Source organism: Ipomoea nil, unplaced genomic scaffold, assembly GCF_001879475.1.
Source record: "Ipomoea nil cultivar Tokyo-kokei standard unplaced genomic scaffold, Asagao_1.1 scaffold1043, whole genome shotgun sequence".
Classification (NCBI taxonomy): domain Eukaryota; kingdom Viridiplantae; phylum Streptophyta; class Magnoliopsida; order Solanales; family Convolvulaceae; genus Ipomoea; species Ipomoea nil.
In genome coordinates, this window is record NW_017617471.1 from 2,098,165 (window position 1) to 2,112,363 (window position 14,199).

At 35.7% G+C, this 14,199-nt stretch overlaps 3 protein-coding genes across 3 annotated transcripts; 1 reads left to right on the forward strand and 2 right to left on the reverse strand.

The window, feature by feature from the left end:
- Positions 1-988: 988 nt before the first annotated feature.
- LOC109181117 lies at positions 989-4,236 on the reverse strand. The gene is made up of 8 exons (XM_019330872.1): positions 4,071-4,236; positions 3,638-3,729; positions 3,468-3,541; positions 3,082-3,138; positions 2,747-2,815; positions 2,294-2,636; positions 1,841-2,217; positions 989-1,772 (listed from the first exon to the last, which is right to left on the reverse strand). The coding sequence occupies exons 2-8, from the start codon at positions 3,717-3,719 to the stop codon at positions 1,278-1,280; spliced, it is 1,497 nt and encodes a 498-aa protein (XP_019186417.1). The 5' UTR covers positions 3,720-3,729; positions 4,071-4,236; the 3' UTR covers positions 989-1,277.
- A 3,168-nt stretch (positions 4,237-7,404) lies between these two features.
- On the forward strand, positions 7,405-9,111 carry LOC109182314. Its single transcript, XM_019332453.1, has one exon. It carries the CDS (start codon positions 7,618-7,620, stop codon positions 8,689-8,691), a length of 1,074 nt encoding a protein of 357 aa, XP_019187998.1. The 5' UTR covers positions 7,405-7,617; the 3' UTR covers positions 8,692-9,111.
- A 3,578-nt stretch (positions 9,112-12,689) lies between these two features.
- On the reverse strand, positions 12,690-13,375 carry LOC109181405. The gene has a single exon (XM_019331156.1). The coding sequence runs from the start codon at positions 13,360-13,362 to the stop codon at positions 12,790-12,792; it is 573 nt and encodes a 190-aa protein (XP_019186701.1). The 5' UTR covers positions 13,363-13,375; the 3' UTR covers positions 12,690-12,789.
- Positions 13,376-14,199: the final 824 nt, after the last annotated feature.

The window sequence follows — 14,199 nt, forward strand, 5'->3', positions numbered from 1 at the left end:
GTAGAAGTAATTTTTGTCACGTAATGTATTTTGATGATCCTATTTAGCATTGACGGTTTAAGATTTCGCCTAAACTCTGAATTATTAACTCTTTATTATTCTAAATCATCAAACTTTTGACAACAAAAAGGAATGTCGTTAAGGGTCCTCACATTGTGACCTAACAGGATTGTGGAGAAATAATTACGAAAATTCAATAATTTCTTACGAGGTGTTTGGTTTGAAGAAATAGTTGGAGGGAAATTATAATCTCATACTCTTCTTGGTATTTCAATTTCTTAAATTTTTTAGAAGAAAAAAAAAAAACCTTTGAAACAAAATTACCTCTATCTTTTTTTAAACTTAAAATTGACTTCTAACATCTCCCTATTGATTGCATGAAAATTATAATTACACTATGTCTGGTACAAGAAATACAATAGACGAGTGGTTTGGGAAGACCAATAGATGAGTGGTATTTGAATATGTTTTTTTTTTTTTGTATTTGAATATGCAAATAGGTCCAATAGATACTTGTCATTTAAGAATAATAATACTCTCTCCGTTCCTAATTGATTGTCTCATTTGCTTTTTGCACGGATTTTAATACAACATAACGAATGGTACTAACTTTCCAATTTTGTCACTCAAAAATAAGTATTATTTGTACAAAGTACAAGTGTACTTACCTTTAGAAATTTGAAAAGTCAAAAGGTTAAATTGGGAAATGTAGAGTGGTAGTTATGTTCAATTTTGAAAAGATGACACTATTTTAGGACAAACTAAAAGGAAAGTAAGACAGATACAATTCAAAAGATAAGTATGACATTTTGAATTGTATACTACGTATTCCATTTCAATCCTCATGTATACCAAACATCAGAATTGAATTTTCATTAATTTCTATTCATACAAATCAAACATTGAAATTTAAATTCCTACTTTATTAGTTTATTCTCACATTATTCATCTCCGATGAAATTAAAATTCATTTCTCTTATAATTTTCCTCCTCCAATCAAACGCCTCGTTATGTGTGAGAACAGTCGGCCACATTAGGTATAAATTGTCAAAAAAAATTAAATCACAAAGTATATATTCCAATTCAGCCTTAAAAAAATATAATAAATAATGAATATGGTAAAAATATACTCCGTATATATTTGTAGAATTAGAGAGAGTAGCAGCCGATGGATCATGGTGAAGCTCAGGGAGCAGGTTCTCATAGTGAGGGAAGTTGGTGATCGAATTGTAGGGAGAATTTGGGCAGGTTTCAGCACCATCAATGACCTCCATGGGCTAGGCCGTGGCTGCGGGGTCAGGGTTCTCAAGCTCAGAAGGAAGACCCCAGGGCACAGGGTCAAAGGCTTCATCTTGGCGACGAAGGACCGCATAAATGTCGCGCTGCATCGTGTATTGGCCCACATCATACAGTAGTTCTCCCTCGGCCACTATGCGCTCTCTACCGGCATCAGTGGTGATCCAACTAGTGACAAGTTCCTCCATATGGGCGGTGGAATAAGCCTTTACGTCTTGGTTGAAGGCCTCAGAGCTCTTATAACGAGACACGGCCAAAGTAAGAGCATCCTCGTGCTCTTTGGTCTCGTTGGCGCGCCGCACCTCCAAGTCGGAATATTTGGTGCACAACGCCACATGCTTCGCATCTAGCACCCGAAGCCGGCTCTCTAACATTGCGCACTTCACTTCCAGCTCGGATCTAGCCTTCCTCTCTGCCTCTAGACGAGCCCGAGTAGCCCTCAAAGTATCATCCATGGCGACTTGGCGAAGAAGACTCTGCATGACGAATGAAAGTGAGAAATGAATCAAGTAACAATAGGAAAGCATAAGGGAAAAGGTTGTACCTCAAGCGCGGGGCGAAAGTTGGGGCAGCCCTCATATAACTCTGAGTCGCGGGGGAGGAGGAGACTCCGCACCAATGCATCGATCGGAATGTCACCTCGCATAAGTGAGGCCGTAGGGGGGAGGTCAACGGCCCAATGCGCTGAAGTGGTCAGTGGAACGTGCACCACGGGCTCGGCAACTCGAGCGGAAAGGTCGGCGGTGGTGGAGGCCAAGCTCGGCCTTGAATCGCAGCTCCTTAGGGTCCAACTCTGTGGGCCCGGTGGAGGTAGAGGATGAGCGCGGCTACTTTCACCCGTCTTTTGCCTCTTCGCGGTGGGAACACGGGCCTTTAATCGGCGCATTAGCTCCTCACAAGACACACGGGATGCGACCATATCTACAACAAGTAGCAAGAAAAATGAGATCAAAATATGATGTGGAAAGCGAGCCAATTATATTAATAGGGTTCGAACCCGGGAGCTCGACGTCTAGGTTGGGCTCGACCGCGGCGTGGTCAGACGGCAACGGCTCGGCGTCTAGGTTGGGCTCGACCGCGGCGTGGTTAGACGGCAGCGGCTCGGCGTCTAGGTTGGGCTCAACCGCGGCATGGTCAGACGACAACGGCTCGGCGTCTAGGTTGGGCTCGACCGCGGCGTGGTCAGACGGCAGCGGCTCGGGCTCGACGGCGCGATCAGACTGTGGCGGATCGACGACGACAACAGGTAGATCCTCGTCTCCGTCCATTGCACATACCATTTTATACCTTGCATGTAGTTCAGCTAAAGGAATCCTACGCTCCATTTCCAAAAGAGCAATCTGAGAATTAACATGCATGCTTTTTGTTAGATATTAACAGCTTCACTATACTAAGTGAATGCATACCAAAATAGAAATTTAATACTCTTAAAATCCAAGACAGCTTTTACCTCATTATTAGCATCAATTGGCTCTGCCACTGCTAGCTCTTCCTCCTCCAAAGAAGTTGTCTCATCATCCTGAACGTATTTGAGATAATAATGCCAAAATTTCATCCAAAACCAATGTATCATAGGCATCCAAATTTAAAATGGCATGAATAAAAACATTATATATTAACAGTCCCATTCATACATCTTAAAGTAATAGTTCCAATTTCCAAATGTCACACCATCACCCACAATATAATACAAGTAGAAGCTTGATAGCATATGCAAGAAACAAATTTCAAGAAATGGAAGTTTCATGAAACAAAATCGTCAGATGTAGCAACAAAAAAGCTTACCTCAGAATACTCAGTCTCTTCAAATGTAGGAACAAAATCTTCATCATCATCCCCATCCTGCAGAAAGTAGAAATAGAAATTACACACAACCTATGTAAACACTTTTTTTTTTAAAACACCTATGTAAACACTTTTAGAAGAGGGAATAGGTTTTATCATCAAAAGTAAAACTAACATTGTTTTTCATGAGTTTTACCAACATAACACCAAAACTAAAACAGTCGAGACAAATAAGTACTTAAACAGAGCAGAAGAGAACTTTGCCCAATACGAACTAGGCAAAAGCCGAATCAAATGCACAAGGCCCCTTAATCATACTATTTCCTTGGTTAGAAGAAACATGAAAGGAAACAAACTGAAAGAAGGAAAATAGAATTAAAACTTACTGATTCATCCTCAGACATCATCAAATGACTCAAATCATAATCATCATATTTATCAGGGGCAACTGACTGAGATTCTGTCACCGTTTACAGACAGTGAGAGAAGCAAAAGGCAACAACCCAAAGATAAGAAAGAGGCCAATCTGCAACAAATAAACCATTCATCCACTTACCAATTACTTTTGTTTCAGCATTTCTGTTTACATCATCTTGAGTTCCTTCTTCATGTTGAATTTGTAAGTTCCCTGCAAGCATTGTTGAGTACCTATAGTAATCATAATACAGAGCATCTCATCATGTTGGTGTACATATGTAAAATAAAAATAAGTCTCCACCCTAAACATAATGACTCAAAGAACTGCACCTCTCAGTTTGCCCAAGAAGAAACTCAAGCTGTTTAAAGCTGTTTAAGTTCCGGTGAACATAGAATAACGAAAAACAATGCTCCATACTTGCATACCAACACTAAGAAGGCTAAAAAGCTTTGACTTTTATCTCAGAAAAAAACCATGCATTAGCTTATAAAAGCAGCCTACCAAACAAAACTCAAAAACAAACACAAAAATCTCATTTCATGAACAAAATAACAAGGCCATTTAAGCTCACCAGGAAAAAGCAGCCCGATTCCGAATTGAAAAACCTAAAACCAAGCGGCAAATCACCGGGGAGAGATACACAGGTGTATATATGAAGAACAGATAGACGACGTGAGTACAGATAGAGAGAAAGAAAGGTAGATGTTTGAAATGATAGAGAGAGTCAAGCCGGGAAGCGTTTTATGGTTTTCGCACGGGAGAGAATTGAAAACACAGTTCGGGTTTAAGGAAACGCCGATGATTAGGGTACCGGCGATGAGTCTCAGATCCGGAAAATCAGTAGTTACATAATACATATACCATTGAAATTTGAATTTTCAATAATTATATTCATGCAAATCACATACTGAAATTTAAATTTAAATTCTTACATTATTTCTCGCTCATAAAATTAAAATTCCTTTCCATTTAAATCACAAAGTATTTTAAATTCCAATTTACTCTTAAAAATTGGAATAAATAATGAATATGGTAACAAAATATTTTAGATTTAAAAAATACATTAGCATTAATATTTGGAAAAAAAAAACTTAAATAAGTCATTGAACTTTACTCAAATGTGTAATTAGACATTTAAACTTCAAAAAAAATACAATTAAACACTTGAACTTATCATTTTTGTGCATCTAAACTCAATAGATGATTATCCACCTAAAATATCATGTATTAAGGTTCCGGTGACAACTCCGATAATAATTTCGACCACTAACAAATTCCATCAACATTTCAGATTGAAAAACAAATAAATTACGATGGCCTTGTCCACTTTAGAAGATCACATGACGTCTCTTCGTTTTGTTTTTTGTTTTTTTTTTTTTGGACATAATAATGGTTAGCCACGATCAACGACAAAAAATTTACCACTAACATATTATTTCAAAACTTACATTGTCATGTTTGGTTCATGCATGGTATCTTAATTTTCAAGAGAGTATAACATTTCTCAATGAATGTAACATACTCTCTATATTGAATTTTGAAGGGAATGTAATTTCATCGCAATTACTAAATTATATAAGATTCTCATGTATATTTACTATTTTTGTCAGTTTAAATATAAAATATATATTTTATGTTAGTTATTATATGTATTATATTTAATTATTTTTGTAATTATAAAACATTTTGTTTATCAAGTTAAAGCTCTTAGTCAATTATTTTTAAATCATGTACTGTTACCATTGTCTTATATCTTTATATATTTAATTTTAAAATTTATTGAAATACACAATTATAACATAACAAATAACTCCTAAAACAAACTAGTTTATATTACATATCTCAATTTTAACTAAATTAAACACAATAATCTAATATCCATAATTGGAAACGAGTGTGAATGGACCCCATGATTGGAGGGGAAATAAGGAAATTGGGTGTGTTTACTAATATTTTTTTTGTTTGTTTTGATATTTTTTAGAATGAAAGTCGAAGAAAATAAAACACATAATAAACTTATTTCTACATTTTTACAAGTTGGAAAACATATAATGAAGCATGAAAAGTAATTTAAAATGAATAATAATCAAAGTAAATAAATACATAATGTCATTGTTGTTATATTAATTATAACCATCATCGATTCACAATAAAACTCGTAATTGTAATTGGCTCAAATCAAAGTCAATAAGCAACTTCCATAGATAATTGAATTTGAATTTTATAATTACCAACTCGATTAGTTGTCCCTATTAATTAACCATCTTAAATGTAGTGACCAAAACAAATAAACATCTTAGTCCTTAGACATTAAATTCAAACGATTATACTATTAATAATAATTAATCATAGTATAAAAAATCAATGAGATTTAATAAATAATAATTTTCCTAAAATCAAAATTTGAATTTTGAATTGCAGAGCAACCAAATAGTTATTAAGTGTTTAAAAAAAAAAATAGTTATTAAGTGTTTTGAATTTCAAAAAGTTAAGAAAATATGATCTATTTTTGACTTATTGCCTGTATACAAACAAATCTGCATTGGCCAATTTATTTTGGAATGCCAATTGTACCCTCAACTATATTACATAAAAAAAATAAAAAAATCTTATACTACACTTATTTATGCATTTCTACAAATTGGAAAGCATATAATGAAGCATTTAAAAATGAATAATTAAAGTAAATGCATAATTTCATTGTTCTTCCTGAAAGGTTGAATCCTTAACCCCAAGGATCCTCACATCCCGACAGAGTGATCCCGACAGAGTGAGAGGTTGTCTGCACGCTGCTGCTGGTGAGACTCGATCCATGATCATTTTTTCCAAACTTCACTCATATGACCAGTTAAGCTGTCTATGCATAATTTTATTGTTCATAATTCTAATGGAAGCCTAAAAAAATCATACAGAGTAATAATTAGTATTAGTAAATAAAATTTATATATTTATAATTAAAAAAATATTAAATGTACTATTAAATACAAAAAAAATTAAATTTAAAAATTATAATAAATTATTTATTTAGTGTATACATTTGAATAGTAATTTTTTTTAGTAAAAAGAATTATAGATAATTAACCGATGAGGATGATCTTGTGAGCTCTCCTCTTTCGGACAATGTTGCGATCTGTAAAGTGGATGCCTCAGTTCAGGCAGATGCTAACCAAGCCTCATCTGGAGCAGTTCTTCTATCTAGCACCGATACATTATTGGGAGCATTATGCCGCCTAGTTCGAAGTATAAATGATCCTCATTTACGTAGATCTTTTGGCCCAATTCGGAGTATAAATGATCCTCATTTGCGGAGAGCTTGACGGTTAGAGAAACGTTATCGTGGCTCAAAGAGAAAGGTTGGCGTAGGCTCATAATTGAATCATACTGCCTCAATGTGTGTCATCAGCTTAATACTCCTTCGACTGATTTTTCATACGTTGGTTGTCTTAGATTGACTAGGCACTTTGAATCATTTTCCTACCAGTTTATTCATAGATCAACGAATATACTTACCTAGTGACCTATACTCTAGCTAGGTTCGTAGATTCCTAGTCTGGTCCTCACTTATTTTCACTTCCATCCCTCCTTGTATTCAACATTTGCTTCCACTTTAATTAAGAGTTCTACTATGCGTACTCTCAAATTATACTCCCTTACTTATACTCCATGAGGTGGCAAACTAGGATTGGTCATTTTCATCATATGAGTAATGGGTCCACAGAAATGTCTATATCAATAACATGTGAGAAGGAGTAAAAGTAAGGAGTATAAAATAGGAGTACACAAAGTATTTTCATTTAATTAATAGATGCATATTTTTTTCAAAAAAAAAAAAAAAGAAAAAAAAAGAGGATATTACTGTCAAACCACATCAACAAATAAGCCAAAACCAGGGCAAATCCGTCCAGACACCAGATCAGCCTCACGAAATCCCCGTTCCTCTTTTTTCAATCCAACCCGGAAAATCATCGCTCAATAATTCAATTCAAATTCACAACGATTCAATTCAATTGCTATATAAAACCCTAGTTCAAACCCAATCGCCACCACTCTACGGCTATCAATACACCACATTTCAGCTTCACTTTCTCAGTGAAATCTGCGTCTTTCTGCTTCGAAACATGAAAGCTTCAATCAAGTTTCGTGAGGACCAGAAGCCATTGTTGAGGGCTAAGGTCCCTATCAGCATCCTAAGCTTTCCTTTCCAATCAGGAATCGCCGCCGGCGAATCCAAAGAGCTCTCTCTCAGCCTCGGCACTTTCTTCGACGCCGGCCCCTCTGTTAGATTCTCTTACCGCCCCAATGATTCGCAGAAGCCGTTCAGTTTTGTGCTGAAAACTGGTCTCGGGAATTATGGATCTCCGAATTCGAGCCCGTTTACCATGAGCGCAGAGTTCAATCTGATTGGGAATCAGAACCCCAGTTTCTTCGTTCACTTCAAGCCCCGATTCGGCGATTTCTGCGTGAAGAAATCGCACTCCTCTTCGGCTATTGCGAAGAGTTTTAGCGCGGGTTCCAAATTGGAGAACGGCGCCGTTTCGGACGACGAGGTGTTGGTGACTCCGGTGGGGAAGGCCCCCGGGTATTTCGGAGCGAACGTCAACTTCCTGGACCGGAATTTCCGCTCTCTGACTCCTGAATCTCCGGTGCTGCCGGGGTTGGTTGAGAACGTGTTCTCCGGGATGACGGTGAGTGCGAGGACAGCACTCCCGTTGCAAAGCAGAGCAGTGGTGAACTTCCGATGGGGCCTTAGGTTTCCGCCGCCGGCAGGGGAGGCGGATGCGGTTATGATAGGGAAAACAGATCGTACCACCGGCATTTCCTTCAGGAACCTTCCCCTCCTCGTGATGAACAAAATCGGGATCGAACACCTTCCAAAGAACGATTCCAAGCGCTCCAAGACGGGTCCGGCCGACGTTACAGAGGCCTGCTTGAACGTGCAGAAACAGCTCGAGCTGATCCAAGCAGAGAATGGGCTGTTACGGACCACTCTGAATGATCTAAGAGCAGAAATGGCTGCCGGAAGTTGGAGTTTCAAAGAATCCGACTGGAATGGATCCAAAACTTACGCCGGCGGTCATCGGAGGAGCAATGCAGATAAGAAACCGTCGGATCTGAACGGATTCAACGGCAAGCCATCAGAAGATGTGAACGAGGAGTTAAAGAAGGCGTTAAAAGCCAGCACTGGCGCATAAAACTAGTCGAAACTACTGGGAAATCGAAGGTTCTGTTCAATCCATTCAAATTCGCAGCCATTAGTACTTGCAGTATAAATATAGGCACCAATTTTCCCATTTCAGTTCCGTTTTATCAAATCTTTCATTTGGTATTACTAAATTAGTATTTGCAGGTTGAATTGTTTTTGCTATGAACTGTATCTCAATTCTCAGCAGAATGGTGAAATTCATAATGATGTGTATAGCTTTTGAATATGGGTATAGTAGCTTCAATATGAACATTATGTAGCAGCCATGGGAAGATCCCGGGACCCCGAGATTTAGCGGTTTTGATCAAAATTCGAGTTTGAAAGAAATTATAATGTATGAAAATTATTTAGTTGTTTGAACACCAATGATGTTATGATGATGCAGTGAATATAATGAAGGAGTTGCCAATGTTGTTGTCTTTCATGTGTGCTGGAAATGATGAGAATTTGTCAGTCTCTGATTGAGATTTTGTTTGCTTGCAAGCGATGATAACAATGTTTGACCAAAATCAATAATTTTTCATTTTGAATTTCGCGAGGGAAACTGCCGGCCCATTGAATATGGTAAGATTGATCATAAATGAACTTTTAATATACACCTTACAATGTAGAATATGATCCACAGTATAATGATGGATAACAATCAGTCAATTATTGCCTAATTGGAAGTAATTCATATTTCATATGGTGTTTATTTAAGTACATGTGTAATGAATTTTCTGGCGGGGTTGTGAGTGAAAATTTATTTAAATAATAGTTTTACTTCATGAATTATACTCATGAATAGGTAGACTCAATCTTTTTTATTTTAGCCAACAACGAATAAATGTAATTAATGAATACAGTCAAGAACTAAACTAGGAGGGGACTCCTCCCACAGAGGCATGTCCGTCTGTGAGCCAACTACATGGGCGTGTTGGTTCGTTGATCGATGAACGTACTTAACACGACAAGACTCATAATGGAAGAACAATCTTGGATGACAAGACCAACACACAATAAATCAACTACATTCCGTGTGAGCCCACAACAAAGATTTAAGTAATCAGTAACAATCGTAACACGCTCCACACCCCTCCCCGCATCAAATATAACGTCTCCTTGCAAGCCCACACTTCAATCTTTTAGTTATAAACATGTTTCAGATTTTTTGTGGACTAACAACAATGCTAAAGTGGTCGAAAATAGTGACAGAGATTTTTTCCGAATATCAAAAGTGGTTGGAACAATAGTTTCCGACTGAAAATTCTTTGATTTCTAGCCATACAAAAATCTAAAATGCCCAAGTTTGGCTTTTACATAACACAAAAATTGTTGGTTCTATCTTCATCTTCTTGGGTAAATTTGCATATGTAGGCGAGGTCTGTATATTGCCCAAAGATTCAGTAATGGGCTGGTTAGTATTCAAGCTTATTCTTAGGGCCGGGTTTTCTTCGATCATGTGGAAATAAAACAAAAAAAAAAACAAATATATCTAATATCTATATGTAGAGGCATGCATACAGTTGTCCATTCTTCCAAATGTGACAAATTATGCTGACCAGTGTGCACCATGCATGGTGGACACGGAATTGGATTTATAATTTTTATATTATAGATTAATAATTATTGAACTCTATATTCACAATTACAAAACTCTATGTTCATATTCCTAATTGTTGAACTTTGTATTCACAAATCACTGAACTATATGTTCATAATTTGATAATTATACAGTTTAAAAATTATGAATCTATAGTATAGAAATTATGAATCTAGAGTATAGAAATTAAGAATTTACAGTTTAGAAATTAAGAATCTATAATATAGAAATTAAGAATTTATAATATAGAAATTATGGATTTATAGTATATAAATTATAGATCTATAATATAGAAATTATGAATTCAATTTCGTGTGCATCTTAAAACATAGTGCACACAGTTGCACATCATAACGCTCCTTTAGCTTGTATGTACTATTGATCCATAATACTATTTTAATTACCAAAAATTGAATACCAAATCTTTCCTTTTTGAGATTTAGAATTCCTAATTTAGCGTAATACTATTTAAGGATTCATTTCAAAACCAGTAACATGTTTTCTGAAAAAATAATTTTCAAAACAAAAATGCCTGACTTTTTTTTGAAAAATAATTTAATTTATGGTCCACTCTTATATAAAACCAGAGTCAATAAGTCAACGGAGTAGTAACATGGTAAAGCAGGTAATCCTAGCTTGTAGTCCCCGATTCCTGGGATCGGAGTAGTTGGATCAAGACGAACTACTATACATCACAATTCTGTTTTTTTCTTCTTCTCTCTTCTCGATCTTGAAATCATGAAGCTTACGTGGTGGAGACACACATCACATGACGTTTAAATTAACATGCAATGTTCTAACAACTCTCAATGCTTATACTAAATGCTAGCTTGCAAGGATGCAGCTGTGAATTATATTGAAGTTGGGTATATATGAATAATAAATACTCCATAATATATGTGATGAGTACATATTTTTGCAAAAAAAAAAAAAAAGTGATGAGTATATATATAGTGGTACGATCAAATATTGATAACGGTGTGATAACCCAACAAAATTAGTTAGACAGTTTCTTAGTAATTAATTTTTTTTTTAAAGATTAAACTTTTAGTAAGAACGGCTTATTAGTCCTATTGGTTTAAGCTGATCAACTATGTGATAATATTGATGTACCGGATTTGATTCTTTCTTTGTATTAATCTTCTTCAAATCTTGAAAAGTAACTCAAGTACATTGATGACATCTTTGGTTCATAGAAAAATATTGTTCTCAAATTTAAAAAAAAAAACATATGACGAATTCCTCAAATTTGAGAACAATGAATTCGTTGCTCTCCTTTAGTAGTTCATTTACTATAACTTTCCATAGAAAAGTTACAACGTGAACTCCTACATTACCTTTACATATCTTTATTGTATAGGGATTTTTAAATATTTATACTAATTATTTCTAGCAATTTATTTTTCACCAATCAAGAAATCAATATTTATTTTAAATAATTTATTTTCCATAGAATTGAAATTAAATTCCTTCTAAATTATGTTTCATGAACCAAACATGCTATAAAAGCTACCTTGAATTGGAGACATATAATCCGACTGAGTTAGCCGGCCAATTAGTTTGATAATAATCATACGGTTCCTAGTTCTAATTTCTGTAAAGGCTCTGTTTGGCAGAGCTTATTTAGGAGCTTATAGCTTATTTTAAGCTACTAATAAGCTATAAGCTCTGTTTGGTAATGTTCCCAAAATAAGCTCCGAGCTTAAAATAAGAGCTTATTTTGGAACGCTACCTACGGTAGCGTTTCAAAATAAGCTCCTAGCTTCCTAACTTTTTTTCCATCTTTATCCATATTATTTTAAAGAAATGACATAATTTATCCTTTCCAATTAAAATCGTTTTCTTTTCTTCTTTATCCGCAACTTTCACCGCAAATGAGATTTGCAACAATATTGCTACTTCATTATGAGATGCTAGATCATGATTATGCTAATAGTTTTATTTTAAAATGTTAATTTTTTTAAAGACAAAATGTTAAATTTATATGTAAACAAACTAATTTAAATTTTATGAAGATGTCCTTTTTAGTCTTTTAACATTTATCAGCTTATCAAAAAGCTAATTTTACCAAACACTTTCAACCATAACAGCTAGCTTAACAGCTCTTCAGTTTTCAGCTCCGAGCTTATAGCTTTTCAGCTTTCAGCTCCTAGCTTATAGCTTTTCAACTAGGTTTGCCAAACAGAGCCAAAAATTATTTATTTGTCATCTTGATTTGAGTTAGTTATCACCGAACTACTGGATTAGAATCATAAAATGAATAATATTAATTTTTTTTCGAGTTCACAGCACCTGGCCTAATTAACCAATATACAATTCATTATTATTAAGTCAACATAAAATTAAGAAATGCACAATTCTCACTACCCCATCCATGTACAGTTCTTCAAGCTAGGAAAACAAAAAACAAAAACAAAAAGACTTAAGAATTGGAAGTAACTGATCGAGAGAAACAACTGGATCATAATCATCATCATATCATGTCTATGAGAATCATCTTCTTCTTCATACACTCCTAGCCAACATCTCTTGAAACCTCCGATCAGACTCAACTTTCTCCAATCTGAACCTCTCATGGCAATCGGCGATGAACATATCAGCGATCTGGTCGATATCGCCGCTCTCCTCACAATCCACCTTCTCTTCTAGCCAGTCAAGGTACCCCGAGAGCCCGCCGCACTCATCGCGAGCCGCGGAGACGATCGAGTCGCCGAGCGGAGGAGCCGCGACCGCCGCCGCCGGCACAACGTGAGAGGAGCACCAGTTGTAGTGTAGCCGGAAGGAGCCGAGAAACAGCTTCCTCTTTCTGCCGTCGTTGCTCATCGTCTTGCTTTTCTTAGCAATCATTGGGAGTTGTCTTACGAGGTGCATTTGGAGAGCTCGGAGGATGTGAAGGAGAATGGACTTGGCTCCGGCGACGGCTCCCACGACGCGGCAGAGCTGGGAGAAGACGACGGTTTGGATTAGGGTTAGGGTTTTGAGTTTCGTGGAGTTTAAGGTTGATGAAGGAGGGTGAGAAGAAGAAGAAGATGGATGCTTGCGGGAGAAAACATGAAGATGGCGAAGCTGGCCAGCCATGTTAGTTGTTTAATTTGTCGTGCAGTGGGGTCTATGATTTAATTTGTCTCCTCCAAAGGGGTATTTATAAAGGGTAAAAGCTTAATTAGCCAAACTCTATTTAAGACAAACCATTTGGTTGTTAAATTTGTAATTATATTTAATTAACTATGTTCTATAAATCATGGATCATAAAGATTCTAAATTTTAGGTTAGAAAAAAAAAAAAACATATTTAATTTGTCCAAGTTCGACTTCCCATAGGCCATGGAGCAACATAATGACATTTTTAGTTTGAACCGATCAGCTATAACAATTAAAACTGATTTATCTAATTGTGATTCTTTGCCAACAAGAGTCATCACAAGGTGAAATTTACCTCGAATATATCATTGGATAGTGACTCTGCGTTTATCCGGCCCGTCACCCAAACAAATAGTTTTAGTCATTCAATTGAATAGTGATGCAAATTTAGATTACTCATGGTGAAACTTTAGTTTTTCATTAATATAATGAGCAATAATTTAATTTTTAGGGGTTTTAACAAAATTGTAACATCATAGTGTCACATATAAAATCGGTCACTTCATTGAAAATTTAAAGATTTTTTTTACTCTATGATTAATTAATGGGTTAAATATACACCATAGTCAGAATTAGGAGACAGAGAATTAGTTTATCTCAATTCTCCCAAAAAAAAATGTAAAATTTTTCCAATTTGTAAAAGCATTCTAAAAAGTATCATTTCCTCTCAACAATAACAACTTGCCTTAAGAATATAACTAAGTTGGTTGACTAAGCTAAAAATGTTAATAGTTACTTGCCTTGAGAATATAACTAAGTTGGTTGACTAAACTAA

What these genes read in the sequence shown, in the direction of transcription:
- LOC109181405 (XM_019331156.1), bottom strand. Translation starts at nt 13,362, where the DNA reads ATGGCTGGCCAGCTTCGCCATCTTCATGTTTTCTCCCGCAAGCATCCA.
- LOC109181117 (XM_019330872.1), bottom strand. Translation starts at nt 3,719, where the DNA reads ATGCTTGCAGGGAACTTACAAATTCAACATGAAGAAGGAACTCAAGAT. An exon ending in AAGAGACTGAGTATTCTGAG is followed by an intron (nt 2,816 to 3,081) that starts GTAAGCTTTTTT and finishes AAATACGTTCAG; the next exon opens with GATGATGAGACAACTTCTTT. An exon ending in CCTAGACGTCGAGCTCCCGG is followed by an intron (nt 2,218 to 2,293) that starts GTTCGAACCCTA and finishes TACTTGTTGTAG; the next exon opens with ATATGGTCGCATCCCGTGTG.
- LOC109182314 (XM_019332453.1), top strand. Translation starts at nt 7,618, where the DNA reads ATGAAAGCTTCAATCAAGTTTCGTGAGGACCAGAAGCCATTGTTGAGG.